Source organism: Acinonyx jubatus, chromosome A1 (assembly GCF_027475565.1).
Source record: "Acinonyx jubatus isolate Ajub_Pintada_27869175 chromosome A1, VMU_Ajub_asm_v1.0, whole genome shotgun sequence".
In the NCBI taxonomy this organism is placed as follows: domain Eukaryota; kingdom Metazoa; phylum Chordata; class Mammalia; order Carnivora; family Felidae; genus Acinonyx; species Acinonyx jubatus.
The window spans coordinates 117,112,900-117,127,743 of NC_069380.1; the positions used below are offsets into that span (position 1 = coordinate 117,112,900).

General features: G+C 43.5%; 1 protein-coding gene across 5 annotated transcripts in view; it reads left to right on the forward strand.

Annotated features, from left to right (window-relative positions):
- The first annotated feature begins 6,846 nt into the window (after positions 1-6,846).
- ARHGAP26 (Rho GTPase activating protein 26) overlaps positions 6,847-14,844 on the forward strand; it is a 421,808-nt gene continuing 413,810 nt past the window's right edge. For 2 of the 5 annotated variants that reach the window (XR_008298473.1, XM_015063306.3), the window contains exon 1: positions 6,855-7,422. Coding sequence is in view for 4 of the 5 variants with exons in the window: in XM_015063306.3 (XP_014918792.2) it covers positions 7,269-7,422 (154 nt within the window). In the remaining variant the exon portion in view is untranslated. Of the gene's footprint in view, positions 7,423-14,844 lie in introns of all 5 variants that reach the window. The other 3 variants (XM_015063297.3, XM_027042557.2, XM_027042573.2) reach the window with 3 other exon arrangements.

Sequence of the window (14,844 nt, forward strand, 5' to 3'; positions counted from 1 at the left end):
AATAATTTCTCTGCTGAAATACTGTCCTCCTCCACCCCATCAGCACCCACTAAAAACCACAGCATCACCTCAAAGCCAGAGTCATCTAAAGGAAAATGGATCCCCAGAGAAGAAAACCTACCCATTAATAAGTCCTTGAGGTTGGATAGTGATCGTTTTCCAGTTGCTTTAGGAAGCTTTTTAATTCCCAGTGACAAACTTTCTATTCTGCAACAACTGAAATAGCAGCCAAAAGACTAGAAATGACCCCTCTCTCCTGTGTGTCCCCTTTCCTGTTGTCTATGATAGTGTTCATTTCCTAAATGTGTTTCATAGAGCACGAGCTATACGTGATGTAATGGGGGAAAACAGGATTCTGTGGTCACAGATGAGAAATACCAGGTTCAGAAAAATCTCACTGGATTATTTACTGCAGGACATCTCAGGGCTTCTAATATGCTAATGTACCTTTTAAGCATACACACATGCACATGAAGATCTGGAGGCAAGAAAGAGAGCAAGGTGGATAGGACTGCTTTTAGTGAGGTTATTTTACAGACATACGCTATTTTATTTGGTTATTTCAGTAGTTACAATGATAAGAAATAGACCAATTATTTTCACTGACCTGGATAATCCTGGGTCTGTAATTGAAATTATCTTTGACAGCGTTCTGGTTTCATCTCAGTCTTTTAACAAGCTTATTTTATTTGATGGATTATCATTTTTCTTAAATATCTTCATTCATACACATTCCTCTAAATGTAGATACTATCTGTGTTTACTAAGCCATTGTTTTTAAAGATTATTTTTTAATTAATTAATTAATTAACTTTGGAGACTGAGGGTGTGAGCAGGGGAGAGTGGCAAAGGGAGAGAAACAGAGAAATCTCAAGCAGGCTCCATGCTGAGCATGGAGACCAATGCAGGGCTTGATCTCCTGACCATGAGATCATGCATGACCTCAGGCAAAAACGAGAGTTGGACACTTAACTGACTGCACCCCCCAGGCACCCCAAGATGCCATTCTTAAAACTAATGATTTTCGGGGTGCCTGGGTGGCTCAGTCGGTTGAGCGTCCCACTTCGGCTCAGGTCATGATCTTGTGGTTCACAAGTTCGAGCCCTACATTGGGCTCTGTGCTTACAGCTGAGAGCCTGGAGCCTGCTTCGGATTCTGTGTCTCCCTCTCTCTCTGAACCTACTCCACTCTGTCTCTGTCTCTCTCAAAAATAAATATTAAAAAAAATTTTTTTTTGTTACGTTTCTTTATTTTTGAGAGGCAGAGACAGACAGGGCATGAGTTGGGGAGGGGCAGAGAGAGAGGGAGACACAGAATCCGAAGCAGGCTCCAGTCTCTGAGCTGTAAGCACAGAGCCTGACGTGGGGCTCGAACTCACAAACTGTGAAATCATGACCTGAGCCGAAGTCAGACACTCAACTGACTGAGCCACCCAGGCGCCCCTCTCTCTCAAAAATAAATAAAAAACCATTAAAAAAAAACAGCAATGATTTTCCATTTTGGGAACTCCCTAAGGACCATGTATTAATGTAGATGACCACAATTCAAAAGGAGGTGAAACAATAGGTTTTATGATTATTGTGTTATGTCAGATAGGGCTGTGTCTGGCTTTGAGTAGCAGAAAACTCCATTAACGGGGCCTAAATAGGTTGTGTTCTTTTACCCTTTATGTGGTGAATGATTGGTGGGTGGGCATTCTTGGGCTCAGGATATCACCAAGGCACCTGGCACATGGCATTCAAACCTCCCGGTTGCAAGATGGCTGCTGCTCATTAATGCATCACATCTATATTCTAGGTAGAAAGAATAGGGAAGGAAGGTGGGCAAAAGGTGTGTGTCAGCTGTCCCCTTATCAAGAAGCCAAAACCTTTTCCAAAGCTCCTCCCAGCAGATTTCCAATGATATCTCAATGGCCAGAAAAATGGCACCTGCCACCAGCAGCTGTGTAGAAGTCTGAGGAAGTGAATTCTTTGACTGGGCCCTTGAGGTTCTACTAGTAACATAGCCTAAGTCTGAAGCTAGACGATAAGTTAGAATCTCAGCTCTGCTGTTCAGTGACTCTGATTTTAGGTTAGTTATTTTCAGTTTCCACACTATAAAATGGAGATAAGATGATAATAGGTCTTTAAGAGATTAATTGAATTAATTTTTGTAAAGTGTTTAGGAGAGTATCTGGAACAGAGTAAATGATATATAAAATGAATAAGGAAAGCATATTAAGTAAAAAAGTAGCAGACATGAAAACTGTTGACAACATATAAAAAACAGACTTGAATACCACAAGTAATATGAATTTCATTAATTTCTTGAGCCAAAGAATGTTAACTAAGTGCCACCACCTTCTCTGAAGAACTGGAAAGCAACTGGACTTGTAAGGATAGATTACTTTCTTCCTTCAGGGAAAATGAGGATTTCAGGTCTGTTTCAGTCAGTTGCTTCCACACTAACAGCAGGGCCTTTGATTTAAAGCCAAACCAAACTAGAGGCTTGTATAATTATTGATATATTGGGGGCATACCAGAAATGGTCCTGGAAAACCACAGATATTTCAGAATAAGATACCTCCTCTTCATGAGTGATCTTACTCCAATTTTTGGTTTGGCTATTATTATTAATTTTTAGATATATAAAATGTCTCTCTTATAGATATCTTACAGCTGGATAGTTATTTAAGACAGATAGATTTGAATTCTTAGCCTAGTTCCACCACTAATTACGTGACCTTAGACACCTTGCTTCTCTCATTCTTAGTTGCTTTATCTGTAAGATAAGGATAGTGAACAGTACCTACCTCCTAGGATTTTAGTAAAGGTGGGTAATGCAATTAAGTACTTAGCACAGATCCTACTATGCAAAAAAAGCTAAATAAATATCATTAATATCACTCCCATCATGATTATTTCTTAAAATATTTCTTACAATCATTTCTTAAAATATTTCACTGCAAACTTATTGAGTTATAGTTTAGACACAATAAAATGTACCCATAAATTTTGACAAATGTCAACACCTATGTAACCATGGCCACGACTGATACATGGAATATTTACAACATCACCTCAAAATCATTTTTTAAAACAGGAAAACTGATGTCTTATCCAGTAATAATACAAAGGTGAAGTCACTGTGTAAAGAAACATATGGTATTGACTATAAAAAAAGGGAATACGTGCTAAATAGATTTACAAAACCATGTAGATGTAGCAGAAGGAGCATTCATTTTTAGGGGGTTGGGGGACTGGTCAGTTGTACCGCATATTATTGTTTCTGTCTATTCAGCATTAATTCCCTCTTTTCCTGTTAACAGCACTTTGCTTGTCCTTGGGGGAAACAACTCCTCCCAATGTTTTATGTGTTAGCAGCAGGGCTGTTTAACCCCTGGCTTTAGTCTTGCAATTTCTGCTACAATTCTTAGAAAGAAAACTCTCTTCTTGCTAGTATTGCTGGATATAACTTTGGAAGAGCAGAGAGAGCCACTGAGAATGAAGACACCTTAGAGGAAGGTCAGTTCGTGGGATGGAGAGAGAAATCTTGTGCTGATGTCATCACCTAAGCCCCCGGAGCCTGTGTCTATTTCTGGTCCTCAGTGACAGGAGGACCTATGAACCTCCATCATGGACCAGCCCTGTTCTCCCGTTTGTGTTCAGGAGCCGTGAGTGGCCTATGCTCACCTCTGCTTATCTGGGCTCAGAGATAACATATATGAGAATGCTTTCCAATTTTCTACAAATGGAAGATCATTGTATGTAGATGGAAAATTAATTGGACAATTGAAGTCAGAAATAATACGGATTTAAAATATACTGATACTGAAAATAGAACTATTTGGACTTATTGTTTGATTAATTTGAAGGAATTCGGACATCTTCCTAAGAATGTAGGCAAAATCATTTTGTTTAAATTATTTCTTTAAGTTTATTTATTTATTTTGAGGGAGAGAGAGAGAAAGAGAGAGAGAGTATGCATGAGCACCAGCATGTAAGAGCAGGGGAGGGGCAAAGAGGGAGGGAGAGAGAAAATCACAATGTGGGTCTCTATCCCACCAACCATGAGACCATGACCTGAGCTGAAATCATGGCTCACGTGCCCAACCAACTTAGCCCTTTGCTTAAATTATTTCTGTGTTTCTTATGAAGGTGATTTCTGTTTTATTGGCAGTCATAGCTACAACCTATGTTGTCACACAAGTTGCTGTTTCTTCCTTATCAAACTTGTGGCCCTCCTGTTGGCAGTGTGCACCTCTGAAGTACCCATTGCTGTTCTCAGAGCTGGGGCTGTGGCAGTGGACAACAAATCTCTACCTCACGGAGCTTATTTTCTATGGAGAGAGAGAGTACTGCAAATTCTATGTGCCACTTTCTGTACTCAATACTACTGCATTCTGATTCTCTTTTTGTGATAATACTGCCTGAAGTATGGGAGGTGTTTATGGAAATCCTGGATTAAATTAACAAGAAGTCAAATGTTATCCACACATATTTGCCTGTAAATGGGCATATTAAGGTATATGTTTGTGTATGTGTATGTGTCACACACACTTCTTAGGTAATCTGGTTTAAGTTACAATTCTGGGCCTCAATTTCTCATTTGAAAGATGGGGATTATCATACTACCAATATAAATGCATGTAAGTAAATAATTTAGCACAGTGTCTGGCACAAACTAAGAGCTTGAGAAATGATAGCCATTATCATTATTATTATTACATATATATTACTCATACACATTACTAATACACATACATATTGCTTTATACTTTAATTGTCTAGTATTCCTCAATAGAAGAAGATAAATCATCATGGCCCCTATTTTGTTTCATTCATTTAACATTTGTTGAATATCAGGTGCTAGGCCCAAGGTAGCAGATTGTTTTTTCAGACATGGCTGGAAAAATATTTCTAGGTCAGCACAGAGCCCAATGTGGGGCTCAAACCCATGCACTGTGAGATCATGACCTAAGCTGAAATTGGGCACTTAACCAACTGAACCACCCAGGTACCCCTCATTTCTCTTTGAATCTGTGTGGGCTTGTGACTTGCTTGTAGATAATGAAGGAGGTAGAAGTGTGTGGCTTCCAAGGCTAGGCCGAAAAAGGTGATGCAGCTTTCCCCCTGTAAAGCTAGGACATTCACACTAGAGTACTGAGGCTGCCGTGCAGAGAGGAATCCAAAGTAGGGGACACAGAGAGTACACGGAGAAGCCCTGGGCCCACCCAAGGAGAGGGAGATGCTCAGCTGACCACCCGGGAGAGACTCGAAGCTGGAACTATCCAGTTAAGCTCTCCCCCAGATTCCTGACCCACAGAGATCACGAGAGAAAATAAAAAGATTGTTGTTGTTTTAAACTATTCAGTTTTGGTGTGATTTGTTACATATCAGTAGAGAACCGAACACTGGAACAGCATTAAACAGATCTTTCTTATCCTTGGCAAGTGAGGAGCATCTATTTTCAGGATTTTAATTATTAGTAGTTTGGGTCTCCTATCAAGTCTAAATTTGTAGATACCACAGCAAACAGATCACATTCATTCATTCATTTATGCATTTAATGAACCAATCGCATTCTCAACATTGATGCCTTCTCTGGCCCCTGAGTTGGTAACCTTTTCCCCATGTCCCCAAGCACCCAAGCCTTCTGTCTCACCATGCAGTGCTGCTACTGCTTTTTCTCCTGTCTCTCCCACCGACCAGCAGCAATTAAGTTGATTCTGTGTTATTCATCTTAGTATCTGTAGCATCTATTTAGTGCCGGCACATAGCAGACCTATTTAAAAAGACAAACAAAAAACCCTCAACTGAAGGAGGGCTGCTAGTTCCGGAACATACAAAAATTTATTCAGGGACAGTCCCTATGCTCTCGGAGTTCACACTTCAGCACTGTGGGACCCAGCCTGACAAGTGCAGTGAGTTGCCGGAATTGATTCCTGTGGTGGGACAGAGGGACAACAGGGCAGCGCACTGGGGGTGGGAGGTGGGGAGGTACACAGGAAAAGATCTATTCATTTATTCCACAAATATTGGAGCGTAGCACACGTAGCACACGGTAAGCTGTCAGTATGTTACTAGATGCTAGCCCCTGTTCTAGGTGTTGGGGATGCAGCAGTGCACAAGAAAACTGCAGTGGTCCGTGCCCTCGTGAAGCTCACAGTGTATCAAAGGACGACAGGCAGGACGTGATTATGTAAAATTTGCTTGTTGCCCAGCAGGAACACAACAGGCGGCTGAAATTCTCACAAGGACTTTAGATCCTTCGACTGGGTGCAGCCGTGGGCGGGTTTTAAGCAGGAGTGGCCATGAGGGGTACAGACTGTGGGGGGCGGAAGACTGCAGGCAAGAAGAGCTTGTCATTTTAAGATGCACATATTCTCTGATTGGAATAAGAAGCGTGTGTTTAGGGTTGACGTGGTGGTTCCGTGTGCTCGAAGTTCTCCCGGGGTAGGGAGGTGCGTTGAGTGAAAGCTCAATTGCTCAGCCGTGCAGGGCGGGCTGAATGGAACTGCAGCCCCAATTCCCAGTTTTTTCATGCCCCGCCCATTTAGGATCCTCGGTTCTCAGACCAGCAGACGCACCACCTCGGCTTCGGACCCTGGCCGCGGCAAGTCGCCACGATCAGGAGTGGCAAGGGCCCGTGCACCGCAGCAATCACCCCTTGGGCTCCGGGTCTGCAACACAGCGCCGGCGGGAGAAGGCGGAGCTTGTGTTGCGGACCTAGGCGGTGGCGTAGGCCCCGCCCCCCGCCCGAGGCCCCGCCTCTAGGCCCCGCTGATTGGGTCAAGGCCGCGGAATGGCCGGGTGTCCCCGGGAGGCAGGGGGGTCGGGCTGAGACGGGCACGTTGATTGGTCCGGCTGAGATTAGGTCATCGCTAGCAGGTTCGAGCGGCCCGGACGCCGGTGGGGCGGCCGAGGCTGCTGTGAGAGGGCGCTCGAGGCTGCTGGAGAGCGAACTGGCGAAGGAGGCGGGGAGGCGGCGGCCGCACTCGCTCGCCTGCTTCTCGTTTCCCGGCACCGCCGCGGGTCCGCCGCTGCGCTTCCTGCCCGCCCACCACTCCGTTGCGCGCCGCGGGAGCAGCCGCCCCTCCGCTGGGTCCCCGCGCGGGTCAGGAGTCTTGCGTGCCGGCGGACACCGCGCGGAGGGCGAGCCGGCGCCACACCTGTGGAGCCGGCGGGCGTCGGGGGTCCCGGCCGGGGTACCGCCGCGCGCGTGCTTGGGGCTGCGGGCCTCCGGGGCGCCGGGGGAGGCGCGCCCCCCGGCTGGGCGACTCGGCCACTATGGGGCTCCCCGCGCTCGAATTCAGCGACTGCTGCCTCGACAGCCCGCACTTCAGAGAGACGCTCAAGTCGCACGAAGCGGAGCTGGACAAGACCAACAAATTCATCAAGGAGCTCATCAAGGACGGGAAGTCACTCATCAGCGCGCTTAAGAGTGAGTGTCCCGAGTCCGGCGGGGACGGGGCCCTGAGGCGGGAGGGCCGTCGGGCGGCTCTCGGCCCTGGGCACCCGCGCGCCGGCTGCCGTTCCGCCCCGGGGGTCACTGAGGGACGGGTGTAGGTGCTTGCAGTGGGGCGAGACGGGGACGTAAGATGGGCGAGTCGATGAGGAAGGAGACCCGCCGCCCAGCCGTTGGCTTTCTGGGATGGCCGGGAGGTGACCGAGGGCGAGTGGTGCTCGCGGGGCACCGCGGCTGGGTGTGCGCGGCACACAGGTGTCCCGGGACTGGGACGCCAGTGCCCGGCGCGCCGCACCCCGTCGGGAAACCCCATCGCGTCCACCACTGCGGCTCCCGTGGGGGAACACTTGCTCACCCCTGGGTACCGAGCCAGGGAACTGGAACGTGCCCTGCCAAGGGGGCGCTGCCTCCCCTCAGGAGAAGGCGGCTGGTGATTGCTTCGCTGTCTCCGGGCCGCCCGTTTCTCCGAAAGGCACCGGCGGTGCCAGAGAAGGGCTGGGTGGAAGGGCTGCTTAGCTCACGGTTCTGGGGAGTGTTGGCAGCCAGTAATCCAGGGCCGTGTACGTGTGCAGGTTCGGATTCTTGTGTTTAGCAGAAGGTGACAGGGGTGGGAGTACAGCATCAGAGTGTTCCTTTACTCTAAACTGTGGGCGAGGGTTTAAAAATAGAACGAGCATATCCTGACTGTCTCCCTCTCCCGCTCCCTCGCTCTCCTTTCTACCTCTCCCATTATCCTTGAAAACTCCAGGATTTTGGAGGAAATGTCCAACGTCCTCACTCAGAAAGGAGAGGTTTAAACTCGTCCTGAAAGATTCTGGAACCTTTCGTAAAACTATTTTTGCTTATTTCCTTTTGGTAGGGGAGGACTGAAATTTGCATTCTGTGTGTGATTGTCCCTTGACTTTTGCAGAGCCAGAGTTTCTCCTGGCCAAATGAGAGCGTTCTAGGGATGGGCTTCTTGGATTGGGCGGTCCTTTTTGGTGCCTTCACAGTTCTACCCATTTAAAAATAGTTGGGTTCATCTTTTAGTTTTGAGAACCGGGAATGACACGAAGGAAGATAGTGGAACTGAACTGTCTTTGGCTTTTCTTTTCCTGTCTGTGTGATGGGTATCTTAATAGGTGAGGTCTTTCAGCTAAGAAAGGTTATGTTGGCAGAGTGGGGTCCCACCTGTGAGAATTGTTCCCAGGCCTCTTTAAAGGAGACTTAACAGAAGTCAAGTGCCTGAGATGTCATTTTGTGACCCTGATGCTTCTAAAAATGTAGAGGTAGGTAGTAATGGCTTTAATTGGGCATCTGCTTATTTCAGTAAATATACACAGTGCCTGCAGTGTGCTGGTTACTGCCCTGAACCCTGACTATGTAGCAGTGAATATTTTGCTGCCCTGTGGCTACGGAGACTGATTCCTCGCCAGTGAATTGTCTGTTACTTATTTTACAAATGAGAAAACAAGCTTGGTGAATCTTTAGTCCAGCGCCACACAGCTGTTATCAGTGGGACCTAGTTTTGAACCCCTGCATGGTCTGAGCCAGAGTTGGAGTTCCTGCTAATACAGAGCTCTTAATCCTTCCCCATCCTGCTCACCCAGAATGGATCTCCTAGACCAAGCCTGCGAGTATTTGGAATTGCATTTGTATGTCTGCCTTGAGTATGAGTAGGGTGCATTTGTGTGACTGGCAGTTTATTTGCCTGCTACTATTTCTTTGGCAGGGGTCAGAATTCTTTGGGTAGGAGGGAATAATGCAGTAATAGGGTTTAAGAGTTATTTAAGTTGTCTAATGGAATAGAGCAGACCTGTAACTTGGGAGAAAGACTAGCGAGGAACTAAATGTTCTAATCCCTGTATATCCAGCTGTACTTAACTATACTCTTCAACTGCTACTGTTAGTTGAATAGGTCATGTGACCTCTTAAGTGGAAAGGGTGGAGTTGATCACTGTTTCCCAGATTTGAGGCATTCCATTATCATTAGGAGCTTATACAGTGTATGTTACTGTCATAGTGTTTGTGTATTATTTTTCTTCTGTTCATCCTTCTTACTACTGAAAATGTAAAGCCGGTATTTTTAAAACTAATTACACAGAAAAAAATAGACAATTAAATGAATAACACTAGTTTAGATGATTTATAGCCTCTTCCAACTATAAAATTTTATGGTTTTATTTTATAATTAGTATTCACAGAACTCTGGGTTTAGATTTCTTTTGTGTGTTAACCTGAGGCAATAAAACGGGCCTCTTGGGATTGCTAAAGTTCAGCTAGATCATTGTTGTTACTACTTAACATTTTATTTATGAAGAAACTGAAGGTCAGAGAGGTCGGTCACCTGCTCAAGGTGACACAGCATTTGAAGGTATTTGAACCCAAGTTGTCTGATTCCAGAGTTGCCTGTGCTTAACTTAACCCCCAAGCAGAACTGTTGTCTAGGTCTGTTGTCTTTTGAATCCCCTTGAGAATCTGATAAACAAATAACCCCCTTGAAGTTTTTCCCTGGAGTCCAAGCCTCTGATCTGGATACATAGAAGATAAGCAATAAAATAATTTGGGACCTACCTTGGTGACAGTCAGCTTTTTCTGTCCTGAAAAAGGACCTATTTTCACCTAAAGGACCTAGATCTCACCTATTTGTCTAGGTCTTTCCTGTGGGTGCTCCTGTTGTGTTCAGGACTCTTTTCTTACTCTGATGAATCAGTGTCTCAGTTGGGAGGAATTTGTATGTTCAAGGCTTTCTTTCTTTCTGTAGAGACCATAGTAGCTGGAAACGAAGTTGGCAGATTTAAGTTTTAGGATTTCCTAGGTTCGAATCTTAACCCACTCACTTACTGGTTGACTTTGGGCAAGTCACTGAGCCTGACTGAGCTCCTCCTGTGCAGTAGCCACCCTGACCTTCTAGTGTTGTGAGGATCAAATGATTCAGTGCTTATAAAGAAAGCACTTAGCTTAGAGCCCGGTGTATAGCACTGCTCACTTGTTGGTGGCTGTAATCATCTTCCAGCATTCGGGGTTGTCAAGACTCAGAGCAAACGTTACTAAGAGCAGAGGGACATTTTTTGGTTTGGGTGCAGGGAGTTAAGCAATATGCCTTCTTCATGCCACTTGGTGATAACTTACACAGTTGTGTATGTGTTAACCACTGGTTACAGTGGGAAGAGTCCTGGCAATCCTCTTTGCATAATGTTGTGGTTATGCCAAAAAAGTTCCACAAGTAAAAAAAAAAAAAAATAGTAGTAAGCCTCCCAACATTCTTTCTGTTCCTAATAACATTCTGGTAACTTAAATTTTCAACCTTCCGGCTAGCTTAACATCTCCCCTCAGTGGCTGGGCTGGCTGCCTCTCTCTCTTGTCTTGCAGGAAAAGCTTGCAGAATGCATTGGACTTCATAGTGGGTGTCATGGACCCAGTGGCAAACCAAACGTGGTTTCATAGAAATGAGAGTGAATTCGGCTATTGGTTTTAAGGAGTGATGTGGGTTTTCAGGAACTGTGTCTTTCCATCTTGAGAGTTGGGTTGTGTGGACTTATGGCTATAAATTTGGCTTCTGCTTAATGAGATATAATGAATACCCTTGTTCTGATAATCTAAGATGGGAGGGGTGGGGCAAAAATTCAGATGTTAAGGTATCAACTTTTTTAAGGTATAATTTACCTTACTGTATAGTTCACCCACTTACAGATTCCAGTTCACTGGTTTTTACTACATTCACAGAATTGTGCAGTCATCCCCGCAAAGAAATCTCATTCCCATTAACCATTGTTCCCCATTTTCTCCCAGCTCCCTGCTACCCCTGTCCCCAGCCCCTGTCAACCACTAAAGTATTTTCAGTCTTTATAGATTTGTCTATTCTGAACATCACATGTGCAATTTTAATAGTTTCGTCCTAGGTGGTAGTGACCAACTTTAGGAACAGAGTTTTTCATTGGACTTTCAGGTGGGGGAACTTGGAATCTATATGCTACTCTTCTTCAGGGGCATTTAAGTAGAGGTCATATCCCAAAGATGGAACTGTTTCCCAGGGCTGGGAGGAACCCACGTGTGCTCCTTTGTGTTTCAAACTCATGAGTGGGGAATGGATTAGTTCTAGTTCCTGGTACTGTGATGGACACAGAGGAGACCAAAATAAAACTAGGAATCTAGCCCGTTCCTTCTGTGAACTTTCAGTCAAGTTGGGGCAGCATGTGTGATACTCCATAAAGCCTTACTCTGGGGTCTTACCTGCTGGGTGACACTTTTTTCTTTCTTTCTTCTTTTCTTTCTTTCTTTCTTTCTTTCTTTCTTTCTTTCTTTCTTTCTTTCTTTCTAACAAAATGAAGTAAATGTATATTTCGAGTCTGTAGTATTTATGAAAACTTTTGGGATGATGTGTTTTTGTTTCTTGAGCATTTACCAAGTGCCTGGCCCTATGCTGTGTCCACATTAGTCTCATTAGTCCTTACCACCATTCTGTGAGTGAATATTCTTATTTTTCTGTATTTTAGACTTGGGGCAACTTGTCTAAGGTTACATAGCTAGTAAGTTATACAACCAGGTTTTGAACCTAGCAATGGACTGTAGGCAGTGGACTCTCTTGAACATGACCCTTGAGTGTTTTCAGTAACCATATTAGTAATGAAGATGCAAATTCTTCATAGATCTAGACCCTAGAAAGGAGAAGCATGTGGCACATGCTAGATTAAGTGAAAGTATTGTGTCTGTTGTTTTTTCAGACTCTGAAACCTGGGTAGCAATGAATAGCTAATATTTTGTATTGTGCTTTGAAGTTTTGTGTTTCCATCATAGGATTAAAGAACCATTATAGGCTAGAAGGGAAGTGATGGGAGTCTGGGTGTCTCTTGCCTTTATAAAGTGCTAGCGTTTATCTTTGGTATCAATGAGTGGTTATCAGTGATTCTTTTTAAAAATACTTTTTTAAAAAATATACTTTTATAGTATTAATTTATTTTATTATTTAAAACATTTTTTTAATGTTTATTTTTGAGAGAGAGAGAAACAGTGTGAGCAGGAGAGGGGCAGAGAGAGAGAGAGGGAGACATAGAATCCAAAGCAGTCTCCAGGCTCTGAGCTGTCAGCACAGAGCCCGACGTGGGGCTCGAACTCACGAACTGCGAGATCATGACCTGAGCCAACGTCGGACACCTAACTGACTGAGCCACCCAGGTGCCCCACATTAATTTATTTTTTAATTAAAAAAATGTAAATTGTGCTATAATTGATATATAACTTTGTATTAGTTTCAGGTGTACAACAGGATTCTGTATTTGTGTATGTTGTGCAGGATCACAACAATAAATCTAGTTAACATCTGTCACCATACAGTTATAGAATTTTTTGTGTGTGATGAGAACTTTTAGATGTACTTTCTTAGCAACTTACAAACATACTCTATGCCACTATGAACAGTAGTCAATGTGCCGTATATCACATGATTTATTTATTTTATAATTGGAAGTGATTCTCTTTTAGCTGATAATAAAACATCAAACAGGAAGGCCAGAAACCTATTCCTGGGTCTGATTTGATAAGAAAAATGGTTTATTCTCAATGCTTATTTAAACAAGAGTGAAAAAAGTCAACATGAAGTGTTGCATGCTTTATTATTTTTTTCTTTTTGAATTCATTATTTTTTTAAAGAGTTGGTGGTTTAAATCATGTCACACTTTTGTAGTTCTTTAGGATTTGTCATAGGCTTTTTGTAGTAGTGAGATGAGCCCTCTTGAATGGCTTCCCAAAGGATGTTCATTACCAGTCTCCTGTGTTCAGGAGTAATTATATTACTTACAAAATCCTAATAAGACAAATGGGTATGGAGTTAAGTAGCAAAAACATTTTCCCAGTTCCTTTGCTTTGCTTTAGCACCTTGCAAATTAAAGGGAAGAAAGAGGCATTTGCAAATTATTTATAAATGGTGGTAATTTGTAATGCTGACATTTGGAATATTAGTCATACAAACATAAACAACAGTAAATTAAGTCCAAACAAGATTTTGTAGTTTTTATGTAACATTAACTTAAAAGTTCCTTATGGGGCGCCTGGGTGGCTCAGTTGGTTAAGCACCTGACTTTTGATTTTGGCTCAGGTCATGATCTCATAGTCCTGAGACTGAGTTGGACTTTGCGCTGGGCATGGAACATGCTTGGAATTCTCTGTCTCCATCTCCTCCACCTCTGCTTACGTGTGCTATCTCTCTCTCTCTCAAAAAAAGAAAAAAATTCTTCTACTTTAATCCATTATCTTTATTGGATTGAATAAATTGCATTTAAACTGTAGTCCTCAACCTACTGACAGAGGTCTGACGTCTCTTCCCTTCATTTTATGATTAATAAGACAATATTTTTAGGGCAGTTTTAAGTTTACAGAACAGCTGAGTGGAAAGTATAGGGAGTTCTCATACCAGCCCTTCATACCTATTCCTCTCAATTTCCCCTGTCATTGACACCTTGCATTAGTGTGGTGATAGGGTTATTCACTAAAATCCAAAGTTTACATCAGGGTCCATTCTTTGCATTGTACATTCTCTGGGTTTTGACAAATGTTAAATAACTTGTATTGCCCATTGCAGTATCATGCAGAATAGTTTCACTGCCCTAAAAAACCCCCGTGCTCCACTTATTCATTCCTGTGCCCCTGTTATTGGCAGTGACTGTTCTCTTTTACTATTTCCCTAGTTTTGCCTTTTCCAGAGTGTTGTATGCTGGCGGCTGGAATCATAGGGTGGTTAGCCTTTCAGATTGACTTCTTTCATTTAGCAATATGCATTTAAAATTCCTTCATTTTTTTTTGTGGCTTAATAGCTCATTTCTTTTTATCACTGGCAAATACTCCTTTGGATGTACCATATGAATGTATCCACTTATTTATTGAAGGGCATCTTCGTTGCTTCCCAGTTTTGGCTGTTAGGAATAAAGCTGATACAAACATTTGTCTGAAGGTTCATGTGTGGACATAGGCTTTTAACTCATTTGAGTAAATATCAAGAAACACAACTGGCGGATCAAGTATTCCAGTTTTGTAAGAAACTGCCCAACTGTTTTCCAAAGTGTGGTGCCATTTTGCCTTCCTGTGAGTAAAGAATGAGTGTTCTTGTTGCTCTACATCCTCGTCAGAATTTGGCGTTGTCAGGGGCGCCTGGGGGGCTCAGTTGGTTTAGCATCCCACTTCACCTCAGGTCATGATCTCATGGTTCCTGGGTTCAAGCCCTGCATCAGGCTCCCTACTGACAAGGCAGACTGTGCTTTGGATTTAGCCATTATAACAGGCCTGTAGTGGTGTCTCACTGTTTTTTAAATCTATATTTCCTTAATGACATGATGTTGTGTATCTTTTCATATGTTTATTTTCCAGCTGTGTATCTTCTTTGGTGAGGTATCTCTTCTGATCTTTTGTTCATTTTTAAATTGGGTT